A 15,826-nucleotide genomic window follows, 5' to 3' on the forward strand; every position below is an offset into this window, starting at 1 on the left:
AGTGTAAAATAGTGAAGGAAGAATGATTAGAGCACAGATGTAAGGCTGTACAGTATGTATAACTAAGGGAAAGGTAGATACTGCCTGTAGGAAGATTAAAGAGATCCATGAAGAAATGAGAAGTAACTGTTTGAATATGAAGAGCTCAAATGGCAGGCCAGTACTAAGCAAAGAAGGAAAAGCTGAAACAAGGAGGGAATAGACTCTACAAGAGAGAATCTACAGGAAAAATAAACTTACCGGAAGTAAATAAAGGTGAGATGGGAATTAAATTATCTAAGTCGATAAAGGCTCTTGGAGTAGATGGCAATCCCTCAGTACTATTAATATTGATGGGAGAGCCAGCTATGAGAAAACTATTACACCTGGTGTGCAAAGTACACGAGACTGGCAAAAGACCCTCAGAATTTAAAATCTGCAACACCAAACAAGGCAGGTGCTGACACATGTGAATATTATCGAACCAACAGTTTTTAAATACAAATTATGCACAGAGGAATGGAAAAACTAGTAAAAGCTCACCTCTGGGAATATCAGTTCAGGCTCTGGCAAAATGTAGGAACATGCAAGGCAATGCTGATCCTACGACTTATTGTAAAAGGTAGGTTGAAGAAAGACAAACTTTGGTTTATAGCATTTGTAGATTTAGAGAAAGCCTTTGACAATATTATCTGGACTACACTCTTTAAAACTGTGAAGGTAGTAGGGTTAAAAATCCAGGGAGCGAAAGGTTATTTACAGTTTGTAAAGAAAGCAGACTGCAGTTATAAAAAGTCGGAGGAAATGAAAAGGAAGCCATAATTGATTAGGGAGTGAAACTGGGCTGTAGCCTATCCACAATGCTACTCAGTTTGTGCATTCCACAAGCATTAAAGGAAACCAATGCAAAATTTGGAAAGGTAATTGCAGTTCATTGAGAAAAAAATAGAAGCTTTTAAAGTTTGACATTGACATTGTTATCTGCCAAAGACGGCAAAGGATTTGAAAAAATGATTTAATGGAATGGATAGTCTCCTGAAAAGGGACTATAAGATGAACATCAACAAAAATAAAATAAAGGTAATTCAATGAAATTAAATTAAACCAGGTGATGCTGTGTGAGTTAGATTAGGAAATAAACTAAACCAGGTGATGCTGTGGGAGTTAGATTAGGAAATAAACTGAAAGTGATAGATGAGATTTGCTATTTGTGCAGTGAAGTAACTTATCTTGGGCAAATTAGAGAAGATATAAAATGCAGACTGACAGTAGCAAGAAAACTATTCTGAAAGAGCAATTTGTCGACATGTAATATCAATTTAAATGTTAGGAAATATTTTATGAAAGTATGTGTCAGGAATGTAGCCTGGTATGGGAGTGAAACATGGACATGAAGAAAATAGAAACTTTTGAAAAGTTCTATAGAAGAATACTGAAAATTAGATGGGTAGATTGAATAACAAACGAGGAGCTACTGAATGAAATTGGAAAGAACTGAAATTTATATCGCACCTTGATTAAAAGAAAAGGTCAGTTGATAGGACACATCCTGAAGCATCAAGAAATTGTTTGTTTGGTAGTGAAAAGAAGTGTGCAGAGGGGTAAAAACTGTATAGGGAGACAAGATGTGAACATAGGAAGCAAGTTGAAATGGATGTTGGCTGCATTAGTTACGCAGAGATGAAGAGTCTTGCGTGGGGCAATCTACCACGGAGAGCAGCATCACACCAGTCTTTGGGCCAATTAAACAACAATGACAATGACAACAACAAGAAGTTTTTCTTAACATTTCTTCAGTTATGACTGGCCCCAGCATGGTTACAGTGATGACGTTCTATATAGTATTGGCCTAATATAGCATGCTAGTAAGTTCGTTGAAAAGATGGTTTTGAAGGAGCTGGCAGTGAAATCGGTGTTGTTATAATAGGCAGATTTTGGTGGAAAATATCGGGTTTCAAATGCAGTGTCCTTTCATGGGATTGAGATTGCTAAAAAGAGAGAAAATCAGTTGTGGTGACATTGTGTCCTAAAGATAAAGTTCAGCAGCACAAGTCTTTATTTGATGGAGCTATTCATGATATCCATGCAGTACCTGACACACACTCTGCACACTGTATGGAAGTGCTATCACTTTACATGATAATTTATGAAGAGTACTCCACACCAGAAATTCTTTTGATTTTAACTTTGTTTCAGAAAAAACAGCAACAGTGATTGCTGAGCACACACTAAAATAACGAAGTTAGATGAGTGTGAAAAAGAAAAATTTGTGTGTATGTTCCAATGTTGCTGATAATTTGCAGCCAAAAAGTCAATTATACTCTTCATAGGCAGAATTCTAACAGTAGACATTGATGAACAAGAGGTAACAGTCTCAAGAAAGAACGTTGCAGACAGTAGATTGAATCAGCTGAACCTACAGATACTGGATGCCAACGTCATCCCATAATTTAATGGTGATGCTATTTTTGAGGTCAATATCTACGTAAACAGAAAGAGATATTGACAATACTTGTTTTGCACCTGTATTAGATTTGGAAGTTTTGGGGGTGGAAACAGAATGATATGTAGCATAATCTGAAGTTTAGCATAGGTTTGCTTATGAGTTGAAGTGGTAAAGAATGCTATAGTTAACCCACCAAATTCACACCTAAACAGTGGAAAGTCCAAGATGGAATAACATCAAAACTGAAGGAATAGATTGCTACTCACCACTTTTAGAGCATGCATTGAGTCACTGCAAGCACAATGAATGGGACTGCTGAAATGTTTACAGATAAAGTCAATTTTCTGAATTAGGGAGGGGAAAAAAAAACCACACACACACACACACACACACACACACACACGGTCACTGTCACCAGGTGTTGAGGCCAGTTGGCCCTGTGACCATTTGTGTCTGGTTATAGGAGAATAGAGTTTTTAAGATCATGTATTGCATTCTCAGTAGAGAAGGCTCTGTGGAACCCAAACTAAGCTGTTCTTTAGAAGTTATTTTCAGAATGATTCAGCATTCTGTCATAAAAAACTATCTCAAAAAATTTTAGAACACAAGGAGCAGTCTACAATTAGAGATCTATTGTTTTGCCTCCACATATGTGTATATTTGTGTTACCGATGCGTACTTCGGTTGTAGAGGTAACTCAGTGATGGTACTACCAAGTAAGCACAAGAGCTCTCTATTTTGGCTGAGATACCATCATAGCCAGAAGAGTTACTATAGTTCAATCCATGAACGATGGTGGTTCGCGCACATCAAGACACGAATGGGGACTGCATGGCTGCTGATTCCAAGTGACAGTTGCAGTACATGCATGCGCTTGAAGAAATCACATATCCTGCAATTTGTCTCTCGGTTGCTTATGCAGGATTTGTCACTTAGCACCGCCATCAGTGATGACATCTCGCAACAAATGGAACAGAAATTTGCTAAACAACAGACTAAAGTCATGTTTAATGCTTGCAGAAGCTACAGCATTCACAACAGAGCAATTAAAACATTACTGAACACTCATTGGCTGTCAGAGAATGTGTGATGTAGCTGTGCAGAAGAAGATTAAATTTGACTTCTATCATTCGTGACTCCAATTGTACTTTTTAATTACCTTATGATTTTTGTGGTCTCTCTAACAGATAAGATGGCAAATCTGATCTCTGGTGCTAGATTATGTTAGCGCTATTTTCAGTTGATCATTTTTTTGTCCCTGTTGTTTCAGCAACTGCTGAGTTGGATCCTAGCACTTGGAGGCAGTGGCCATGTATGTGCGAGTTGTGCTTGTGTAAATGTATGAGTCCTCCTATTTCTGAAGAAGGACTTTGTTGGAAAGGTTAACTATTTCAGCAGTCTCCTTTATTTGCCCCTGCTTGTGACTCATCACCTTCTTTGTTGCGAGCAGCCATCTATTTTTTCTAAATTTACACTTCCAGCTGATAATATAGCATGGTCACAAAGGTATAACATTCTTCAGACTTCATACGCCTGATATTAAGCATCAACATAGGTTTTCATTCTGTGGCTTGGACACCAATATTTCATAGGCTGGTGTACTTTCAGCTAAAAAGAAAAGTGTACTCGTTCGTTTGGAAACTTTCAAAATAAAACAGATTAATCTGAAATCCTGTGGTACTACTCCCATTCTGTCACAGTGTTTGACCCATTCTGTTGCCAGAAGAAATAATTTTAATATTGAAATAACAGATGGGAATAGATGATTTTTAGTGCAGATGGCCTCTTGACTTATGAAGCATAAAAAATTTGGAATCCAGTTGGCTGTAGTATCATGGAGTTGTTATGCCAGTATCTTACTACAGTATGTTTACATTCTGTGAGAGTCCCATTTTGTCACACAAATTTTTACTTATTTACACAGCACTAAAGAACATTTCAATAATTTGACTTTATTAAAATTATATTTCTGTCTATACCATTTTATGGCCACAGAGAGTGTGTTAAATTGCTTAAATAGAAATTTTATTTTGGAATTTGAAATGTGTTAAAATGTAATGCAAATGTTCCATTCTGTCACATGGAATAGCCCTGCTGTTATTATTTTACAGGAAACTCGTAACACTTGGTTGCATTAGAAAAATTTCTTAATTTGCTACTCATTTCTGTCAATAACCATCATCTGGCATGAAAAATTGGCTAATGCAAGACACTTGCGAATCATTTTGAACCATAAAAATTATATTAATTCTCAACTTCAGTAATAATATAGAACAACATGTCCAGTTTCCTGTTGTGTGCATGACAAAGGTTGCTGATTGGGAAAGTTAATGTTATTCTGTATTATTATAATATTATTATTATTATTATTATTATTACTATTATTATTATTATTCATGAATTTGAATGCTGCAGTGATTTTATGGTTCAGCGTGATTGACGTGTTCCTTGCATTAGCCAATTTTTTGTGCCAGATTACGGTTGTTGACCGAAACCAGTCGCAAATTAATAAATTTTTCTGATGGAACCAAGTGTTATGAGGTTCCTGAAACGTATACCCACTGTTGACAGTTGCCTGAAGACAACATTTAAGACTTTAACCACTAACTCGCCGCTTTCAGCTAAAAGGCCTGTTATTGTAGAAACGATTTTTAGTCTTACAAAATTAAGTTTCTTGTCAAATTTGAATTGAGTCCCTGCCCTTGATAACAGAGCTTCATGTTTATTCCATTTACATTGAAGTTTATTGAAGTTTTTATCTTACATATGAGGAGAACGCATAATTTGTAGCTTGGAGGATGGAAGATTAGAAAGGAAAGGATGCAAGAATGCAAAGCGCAATACAGACGTGTGTGTAGTCCTTGTTGGGCAAACATTAAAGAAATTTATTTTAATAAGCACAGTTGTATTTTGCTGGTGTTTGATGGTATCGTTCATACTGACGTAGATTATCTTGGAGTGGTGAAATAATACTTGTAAATGATAAGTTATTTAATTGGATAGATAAAAAAAACTACTCATTAAGTGGCGGCAGAACACACACATAAAAGACTATTGTAATTGGCAAGCTTTCAGAGCCAGTAACTCCTTCAAGCAGAAGGGATTTTTTATCTGTCCAATTAAATCATTTTGTCAATAATTGATTATTTTCGTTGTCATAAATGATAAGTTTAGACATAGAATCTGAGGCTATCCATCCTAATAAAGTACTTAGTGTTTCTCTAAATTACTGCAGCTGAGTGCTTAATTGTTACATGAACAGATCTATGTTTGTTCACACCATATATTTTTGCCTTAACAGAGCCTGTGCATGAACTTGACATAGTGTAAAGGACTCATAATTGGTTATATGTACACAAGGTAGAAGACAGAGCCTCTAGGCTCTACTGTTTTATTCACATCGGTGTGCAAACAAGATAATCTCTGGATGAGTACTGCTTATTTATAGATGGTCATCATCTAATTGATAATTTGATTTTCTGTAAAATATTGCGGTGACAGACCTATTTGTTTTGATGAGGTGCTGAAAGTTATGGTTATGGAAGTGCTTTTTCCATGTCCTGTGAATGCCGAGATGGGGGCAATGTTGTAACTTTAATGTTTTGCTTATTGGTGGATGTGATAAATTATACTTACGATGTGTTTTTGCTGTCATCATCATGTTCAGTGTTATGGTGAAGATAGAAATTTGCTTTTGAAGACCTTCTACAATGATTTTTTTAAATTTTTATCATTATCTGTATTTATTTTAATTTTTACAGGTCTTCATTCCAAAGGAAATCGTATTGGAAGTGGTGTTCAAACTCCTTCAACTACACTAGCTGGTCAAAAAGCAGATAACGGTGATGATGGAGTCTCTGAGCAGTCAAGAAATGTTATGGGACAGGTTCCCAATAGAATTCCTGATGAACAGAAACCGAAAGCCAGTGGTAAAGGTGTTGTAACTGATGAAGAAAAGGCACAGGCATCTAAAGAACCTCCAGTACAAATGACAGAAAGTAACCACCAGGAACAAACGTCTCAGGGAATAAATTTGACGCCAGCAGTTGATGTAGGTAAACGGGCTGGACTGACACAACAGGAAAACATAACAGGACCTGACTCAGTTAAAGAGAAGCCAAAGGTGCCTAGTGGACAAAAGATGCCAGTTGCAGGTAGAGCGAAGGATGAACCTTCTTCAAGTGGAACACAGGAGGGGAATAATCTTACCACTACAAACATGTATATTGTCAGTGATGCATTGAAGAAAACTGAAAACTCGAAGGAGGGCTCAATTAAAACTAGTGAGTTAGTAACTGAAAATGAAAACCAGGGAAAGCCGGACGCACTATCTGGGGAAAAGAAACCAGATCATTCTTCAGTTGCATTGCCCGAGAGTTCTGGTGATAAAAATGACCAGGTTACTGCAACAGGGCCTAACTTACAAGAAATGATCAGTACCATTGAAAATAGATTAACATCCAAGAAAGTAGATACAGGCCATCAGAAAGGGGAAAGTATTTCCCAGGTGCCAAATGTCGAGGAAGACAAAGGTGTTGTTGATGGCAAAAAGTCACAAGCTGAGAATAAAGGAACAGAAAGTCCCCCACAGGACGAGGCAGAGATACAAATTAGTAGCGTAACTGAAATAGTGCCAAAGAGCGATATTGATGAGCAAACAACCAGTCAGAATAATGGAAAAGCATATAAAAATGAAAATTCTCAAACTGCACAACAGTCGGGCAGAGATGGTACACAGAAGGCAGTCAGCGAAGAAATGCAGTTCACAGAGAATACAGGAGCTGGTGTACAAGAACAAGACACGCACAATCCAGAAGATGGTGAGTCAAATGACAACACAGGGTACCCTAGTGGTGGAGGAACAGGTTTAGATTATGGTACACCTGATTCTGATGCCTTTGATGTAGGTAAGTTTCTTTCTCCATTGTAGAATTTGCATGATATTGTTGTAGATAAAGTATATAAAAAAAGTAGATAAAGTATATAAAGTATACACAGTTCTGTTTCATAAAAATATTTTCCTTGTGAAAACAAAGGGAACGTGTCCCATCCAGATAACAGCATAGTTAATTAGCTGCATTCACATTAAAGCATCATTTTGTGATAACCTCCTTGTTAGTAAAGAAAGTGAGAAATGGTGCTAGTCGGTTATCTGTCTTGATATCTCCGTCATGCTGAACCATGCTAGTTAAAGTGTATGCAACAGCTAATAAATGCTTTTTTTTTATTTTTGCCACAGCAATGGAACTGTGGGTGGGAGTAATCAAATAGTTTCCTTAATGATACACAGGCATGAATAGCTATGAAATGAAATGAAATTCTAGGATACAATAAATTCCTGAGGTTATTGCCACAAGTTGAATTCATTAAAAACATTGTCAAGTAATTCAGCAAAAGTTGCTCCAGGTGCAATAATAATAATAATAATAATAATAATAATCTCTGAACAAGATGAAATTGAAGTGACTTGCGGTTTGTGAAGTTCAGGAAGGGAAGCATAATAGTAAATTCAATTCTCTAAACATATTAAATTTTAACTGACCCAAATCAGCAGCTTAATAGCAGTGATTGCATTTATTCTTGGAATATAAGTAAAGTTGTGCTACTTTTGTCATTAAATTCATCATGACTTATACTGCCAGTGCTGCCCGTAAATCTCACCATCATTATAGTGTGAATGTGCTGGCTTCTGCTGGTGTCTGTGGCTCACTAAGCATGCCTGTGTGCACATCACAGCTGTGTTGAGAAGTCTGCTGGGCCATATCTTGTGTATCTTGAGAGTTCTGAGCGACGATTGTCTCAGCTGCATTGTGAACCTCTGTGCCAGTGGAGCCAGAAGTCGGTTTACTTCGAGCCCCCCCTGCGGGTTCGGGGGTAAGAATAGGCCCGCGGTATTCCTGCCTGTCGTAAGGGGTGACTAAAAGGAATCTCACACATTTCGGCCGTTATGTGATGGTTACCTGTAGGGTTTGACCTCCATATTTCCAAATTTTTCCGAAGAGCGAGCCAATTGGGGAAGGGCACTGTCCTTGGTGCATCGTATCCATTGTGCATTGAGATCTTTAGCCCACTTTCTCATCATCGCATTACAGCCCCGCTCATTCTCCATCTCTTGGGCGAGGATACATTCTTGGGTGCAGTTTCCACCATCTGCACTGGCGATGACCATGGACTTCTTTGCGCTTGATATCCAGCACGGTAGCCAGTCCGTTGTGGTGGGGCCACCATGTACCCTGTTGGTTGTTCACAACACAGGGATTGCTCTGCTGGTGCCTGTGCCATTAACTTCCCACGTATGCCAAGGAGTAGATGCCTCTCTCCCTGGGGCATTGGGACTCCTGACAATGGCCATCCTGCCAGGTGGCCGTTGCTGTGGCGCCCGTGGCGAGGGCCCTTGGTCGGAGTGGGTGGCATCAAGCGGATGACCCGCAATGAAGCATGGTACATCATCTCTTGCTGGTGGCCAGCTGCCAGCAGTCTCTTAAGTGTTCGAGGGTTCAATTTAATGCAAATATGTATGACCCCTAATTGTTCCTCTCCCTGGCCACACTTTGGGAGGAACGAAAGGCTAAGAATGACAGCGAAACTTATTCGCCCTGGTAGTTAGTATGTACCAGAGCTGATGGGGAATCCTTTGTGTCCATGAAGCCTCAGTTCTTTGTAGAGCATTTAGAGGACAAGTTTGGGGAGGCAGAGGGCTTGTCAAAAATGTGGTATGTGTCAGTCTTGATAAAAACAGCATCCTTTGCCCAGTCACGGGCATTACTCACTTGTAAGAAGCTGGGGGATGTTTCTGTTATTATCACGCCCCATAAAAGCTTAAATATGGTCCAGGTCATTATCTTCCACAGGGGTCGTGTGTTACAGTCCGATGACGAGATGCGCGCCAACTTAGAGCAACGAGAAGTCCAATTTGTCCAGCGCGTCCACCGGGGTCCGAGGGATAATCAGGTTGCCACCGGTGCCTTCATCTTGGCCTTCAAGGGTTACACATTACCCGAGAATGTGAAGGTGATGGTCTACCACTGTGATGTCAAGCCATATATCCCTCCCCCGATGCAGTGCTTTAAGTGTTGGAAGTTCGGCCATATGTCTTCCCGCTGTGCTTCCAGTGTCATATGTCAAGATTGTGGTCATCCATCCCATCCCAATACTCCATGTGCCCCATCTCCCATCTGCGTTAACTGTGGAGAGCACCATACCCCTTGCTTGCCGGACTGCAAGGTTCTACAGAAGGAAAGGAAAATAATGGAATAAAAGACCCTGGACCAACTGACCTACACACTGAGGCCAAAAGGAAATTTGAAAGGCTCTCCATCCCGTGCGCATGACAACATCTTACGCCACTACTGTCACTACTGTTGCAGCCCCAACCGTTGAACCAATTGCAGTCAGCTCTCAGAGCTGTGAAACGGCTCCTGCCCCCTTGGTGGTGGTGGAGGGGGGTCGGGTCACACTTCCCTCCCTGTTGCTCCCGCACCACCCACCTTGGGAGCTGCAACCCCCCCCCCACCCCCCCAAACCATTGGTGACATCAGTCCCCATTTCTAAGCCAGAGAAGCGTAAGTCTTCTTCGGCTTCTCTCTCTAGGAAGGGGTCCCTTGGGTACTCCCTTCCCAGTGCACTTCAGTAATGTGTTTTAGGAATTATTCTGATGGTGAAGCAGTGCTGAGGCTTACAGGTGAACAGTTAATGGTCAAAGCGTATGGCATATTCGATGCATTACTCCTATGTGTGAAGGTAGATAAGGGTCGCATAATGGCGAGCTGTTGGCTACTCAAATGTTGTATTGTAGTTGCCCGTGATGCTTTGTTTGTGACTCGTGATTTGTGAGATAACTTACAATTACATATAGCTGATTATTATCCCATCCAGGAGTTTCCATCATTGTTTTACAATTGGGTGTGTTCTTGTTAACTGACACCACACAACACTTCATTGATCTCACAGTGCTTATATGCTGTTTGCAAGCTTTTCATTTCCTTACTGTCGATGCACCGCCATCCCTTCATATGACATCATCATTCGCATATTTCCTCTGTCACCTTATTTCTTTTGTCAACATTTCTTATACACACATTTTCATCTCTAATAGCTAATCTGAGCGTGTTTAGTTCATTTCTATATGTAGTGCATGTGGCTTATGTTCAGTAACTGGAGTGTGCAACCTTATACTACATTGTTTTACATATGGCACACTAGTGTCGAAGGTGTCACAGATCCAACCAAGTGCAGTTTCTGTACATTACACACATAGCCAACTTAAAGGATTTTCTATTTTAGGACTGAGATCATGCGTGTCAGGTAAATTCATCACCTTAAATGTCATCTTGCCCCTCTTTGTGGCCCTCTCAGTGATTAGGAGGAATTTCGTACAGAGCCACCAACTTTAAACCCAACATTAAGAATGGCAGTGTTAGTATTGTTTGGATTTGTAGTGTATTCTCCTTTCATGTCTGGCTTGAAAGGATGGCTTTCATTGCCCTCCAAAATGTTGGTATTAACAGACATTAAGTAAATAGTTACCAGTATGTGTCCATGAAACTTCTCTATAGTGAGAATGTGTGGCGAGAATTACTGCGTTCAGTTTAGGTTTTTGATTAACATGCCTTCAAGCTCTTGCATGTGGCAACAACCTTACGAATGACACTCTAGCCTGTCTTAGTATGAAGAACTTGACCAAACATCTGATTTTTGCTGAGCACCAAGTGAGTTGGTGTACTCATTAAGATACTGGACTCAGACTTGGGTGGGCAGCAGTTCAATTCGTCATCCAGTGAACCAAATTTAGGTTTTCCGTAATTCCCTTCAATAGTGTAAGGCTAATGCTGAGACTATTCTTTGAAAGAGCGCAGCTGACTTCCTTCCACATTCTTTCCCAATGCAAACTTGAACTTTGTCTCCAATGACCTCATCATCCAAGGGTCATTAAACTCAAATATATATATATATATATATATATATATATATATATATATATATATATATATATATATATATATATATATATATATATATATTTTTTTTTTTTTTTTTTTTTTCGAATTGTGCTAAGCCTTGACAGAGTTACGCCCACAGCAGTCTCAGTCCAGGCCCGAGTCCAAAATCTCAGAATCTCAGATCAATTTGACCAGTTCATATTCTGGCTGGATGCCACAGGAGCTCATAAGTCTTCAGTAAAAATTTTCATTTAGTAATCTGTAATTCTTTGTGTGTTTTGTTAAGTATTCCAGTTGACAGGGTAGCAGAAATAGAAACTATCTTACCACACTGTCTACAGTGTGGGTTGATGAGCAGCACATCCATTTTTGTTGCTGACAAAACTACCTGCCTAAATCTAGGGATCAACATAAATAGTTTGGTGATCATATGCCATCAGACTGTAAAGTCTGTATCAGGCAATACTCACACAATTTTTATTTATTGGCTATACCGGTTTTAACTTACACTTAAGGTATCTTCCTGTGCTCCATTAGTTAGTAGAGTGAGTAGATTAACATTGCCTCTGATTTTAAAAAAATGTTCATTCTGTAGATATAAGTACTTCTAATGGCGCTAAATTAGATGGCTCTGTACATTTACTGAAAGTATATAGGAGAGTGAATTTATATGAAGGTGATAGTGTGCTGTGACTGGAAGCTTCAGCAGTGGCAGTGTCCTGGCAAAAGTTTGAAGAAGTTAGGAGTTGGAAGGTGAGAGCTTAGGTAAAAAGAGCATTGTGTAAATAAACCATGGCAATAACTGTAAGTAGCTGCACTTTGTGAAAAGACAAAGGAGACAATGGGTAGGCAAATGTGTGAAGCAAAATAATCTTCCAAACTGAAAGCATAAATATAAATTTCTTCATTGGGTTTCTGTAATACGGTTGATGACTGAAGTGACATTTTATGTTTTAATTGCGACTAAAAGAATACAAGAAACTAAATTTTCCAAATGATCTTGCAGCCCAGGTTAATTCATATTATTTATTACTGTTTAGTCAGATATTCTTATATTTTAAGTAATACATCTGTAGAATAGGGTAATATTCCATTGCATTCAAATGAAGAAAATGTTGCAGTTTCTTAAAGTTTGAAGATCATTTACCAGACTTTTGTGCTTTATCTGCAATCTTAAAAAAGGTAAATACCAATTTCAAAAATAAATTCCTCCTTTTTTTCCAGATAAAAATAATATGGGTGCTGGAACAGCAGTAATTCGTGGGAAATACGATGATGATTCCCATTTCTTTGCTTACTTCATGACAACAATGGTTTTCTGTATCATAGGGTACTTATTGTTCCACAATAAACAGAAGGTAAGTTTTAGTATGAAACATCTGCTTGTTGCTTGAACAGTGCTGCAAGTGACATTGTAACTGATTTATATAATTTCTCTCTATGTGTTAAATGAAGTCATCAGTGGTTAAAACATTACGACTTTCTACATTTTGTTTCCATAAATTAGTGCTGTGGTTCCTTTTATTGGTCACAAGTTGTCAGTTCTTACCATTAGTGCAGTTGCCCATTTCTTATGACCTTTAACAACAGTGGAATGCTGCTTTTCCATTCCTTCTTGCCTCCCCTCCTCCCTCCCCTCCTCCCATCTTCTCCTCAGCCCTTCTATCACCATTCTTTACACCTCTCCTGCCCCTTCCCCATTCCCTTTGCTCCTCTCTTCCACCCACTCCACCCAACCACATTACTCATCTTATTCGCACATTTTCTTTGTCAATTTTTCCTCATACTCATAAATGAACTGTACTGAAATTAAGTTGGATACTCTGTAGTTCTGTGAAGAAACTGTTGTGATATTAAACTTTCCGGTAGATTAAAACTGTGTACTGGACCAAGAAAGTTTTATTGAAAAATGGCACTATTCATGCACATTTTCTGACAGGTTTCATTTTATTATGATGAGCTGCAGCATGAGCATGACAGTGTGAGAGGAACTTAGTAAAAAAGAGGAGCTGCATCAGTGGGAGCAATGGTTCATGATTTGCTGTGATAGTCAGCCGTTTGGCTATGTCTATTCTTGACAGCCATATATAATTCGTACAGGAATGGAGTGGACAGTGTCACTGGCTGTTGTAAAGTTGTTGTTGTTGTGGTCTTCAGTCCTGAGACTGGTTTGATGCAGCTCTCCATGCTACTCTATCCTGTGCAAGCTTTTTCATCTCCCAGTACCTACTGCAACCTACATCCTTCTGAATCTGCTTAGCGTATTCATCTCTTGGTCTCCCTCTACGATTTTTACCCTCCACGCTGCCCTCCAATACTAAATTGGTGATCCCTTGATGCCTCAGAACATGTCCTACCAACCAATCCCTTCTTCTGGTCAAGTTGTGCCACAAACTTCTCTTCTCCCCAATCCTATTCAATACTTCCTCATTAGTTATGTGATCTACCCATCTAATCTTCAGCATTCTTCTGTAGCACCACATTTCGAAAGCTTCTATTCTCTTCTTGTCCAAACTATTTATCGTCCATGTTTCACTTCCATACATGGCTACACTCCATACGAATACTTTCAAAAATGACTTTCTGACACTTAAATCAATATTGGATGTTAACAAATTTCTCTTCTTCAGAAACGCTTTCCTTGCCATTGCCAGCCTACATTTTATATCCTCTCTACTTCGACCATCATCAGTTATTTTGCTCCCCAAATAGCAAAACTCCTTTACTACTTTAAGTGCCTCATTTCCTAATCTAATTCCCTCAGCATCACCCGACTTAATTAGACTACATTCCATTATCCTTGTTTTGCTTTTGTTGATGTTCATCTTATATCCTCCTTTCAAGACACTGTCCATTCCATTCAACTGCTCTTGCAAGTCCTTCGCTGTCTCTGACAGAATTACAATGTCATCGGCGAACCTCAAAGTTTTTATTTCTTCTCCATGAATTTTAATACCTACTCCGAATTTTTCTTTTGTTTCCTTTACTGCTTGCTCAATATACAGATTGAACAACATCGGGGAGAGGCTACAACCCTGTCTTACTCCCTTCCCAACCACTGCTTCCCTTTCATGTCCCTCGACTCTTATAACTGCCATCTGGTTTCTGTACAAATTGTAAATAGCCTTTTGCTCCCTGTATTTTACCCCTGCCACCTTTAGAATTTGAAAGAGAGTATTCCAGTCAACATTGTCAAAAGCTTTCTCTAAGTCTACAAATGCTAGAAACGTAGGTTTGCCTTTCCTTAATCTTTCTTCTAAGATAAGTCGTAAGGTCAGGATTGCCTCACGTGTTCCAGTGTTTCTACGGAATCCAAACTGATCTTCCCCGAGGTTGGCTTCTACTAGTTTTTCCATTCGTCTGTAAAGAATTCGTGTTAGTATTTTGCAGCTGTGACTTATTAAGCTGATAGTTCGGTAATTTTCACATCTGTCAACACCTGCTTTCTTTGGGATTGGAATTATTATATTCTTCTTGAAGTCTGAGGGTATTTCTCCTGTTTCATACATCTTGCTCACCAGATGGTAGAGTTTTGTCAGGACTGGCTCTCCCATGGCCGTCAGTAGTTCCAATGGAATATTGTCTACTCCGGGGGCCTTGTTTCGACTCAGGTCTTTCAGTGCTCTGTCAAACTCTTCACGCAGTATCATATCTCCCATTTCATCTTCATCTACATCCTCTTCCATTTCCATAATATTGTCCTCAAGTACATCGCCCTTGTATAGACCCTCTATATACTCCTTCCACCTTTCTGCTTTCCCTTCTTTGCTTAGAACTGGGTTTCCATCTGAGCTCTTGATATTCATACAAGTCGTTCTCTTATCTCCAAAGGTCTCTTTAATTTTCCTGTAGGCGGTATCTATCTTACCCCTAGTGAGATAGGCCTCTACACCCTTACATTTGTCCTCTAGCCATCCCTGCTTAGCCATTTTGCACTTCCTGTCGATCTCATTTTTGAGACGTTTGTATTCCTTTTTGCCTGTTTCACTTACTGCATTTTTATATTTTCTCCTTTCATCAATTAAACTCAATATTTCTTCTGTTACCCAAGGATTTATACTAGCCCTCGTCTTTTTACCTACTTGATCCTCTGCTGCCTTCACTACTTCATCCCTCAAAGCTACCCATTCTTCTTCTACTGTATTTATTTCCCCCATTCCTGTCAATTGCTCCCTTATGCTCTCCCTGAATCTCTGTACAACCTCTGGTTCTTTTAGTTTATCCAGGTCCCATCTCCTTAAATTCCCACCTTTTTGCAGTTTCTTCAGTTTTAATCTACAGGTCATAACCAATAGATTGTGGTCAGAGTCCACATCTGCCCCTGGAAATGTCTTACAATTTAAAACCTGGTTCCTAAATCTCTGTCTTACCATTATATAATCTATCTGATACCTTTTAGTATCTCCAGGGTTCTTCCATGTATACAACCTTCTTTCATGATTCTTAAACCAAGTGTTAGTTA

The 15,826-nt window shown here is 39.1% G+C and overlaps 1 protein-coding gene across 2 annotated transcripts in view; it reads left to right on the top strand.

Annotated features, from left to right (window-relative positions):
• The window catches only part of LOC124794757 (trans-Golgi network integral membrane protein TGN38-like), an 80,618-nt gene that overhangs the window by 14,794 nt on the left and 49,998 nt on the right, over window positions 1-15,826 (top strand). Inside the window, exons 2-3 of one of the 2 annotated variants that reach the window (XM_047258374.1) lie at window positions 6,187-7,332; window positions 12,589-12,722. In XM_047258374.1, the coding sequence (XP_047114330.1) occupies window positions 6,187-7,332; window positions 12,589-12,722 (1,280 nt within the window). The remainder of the gene's footprint in view (window positions 1-6,186; window positions 7,333-12,588; window positions 12,723-15,826) is intronic. The other variant, XM_047258375.1, reaches the window with a different exon arrangement.

This window comes from Schistocerca piceifrons, chromosome 4 (genome assembly GCF_021461385.2).
Source record: "Schistocerca piceifrons isolate TAMUIC-IGC-003096 chromosome 4, iqSchPice1.1, whole genome shotgun sequence".
NCBI classification, from domain to species: domain Eukaryota; kingdom Metazoa; phylum Arthropoda; class Insecta; order Orthoptera; family Acrididae; genus Schistocerca; species Schistocerca piceifrons.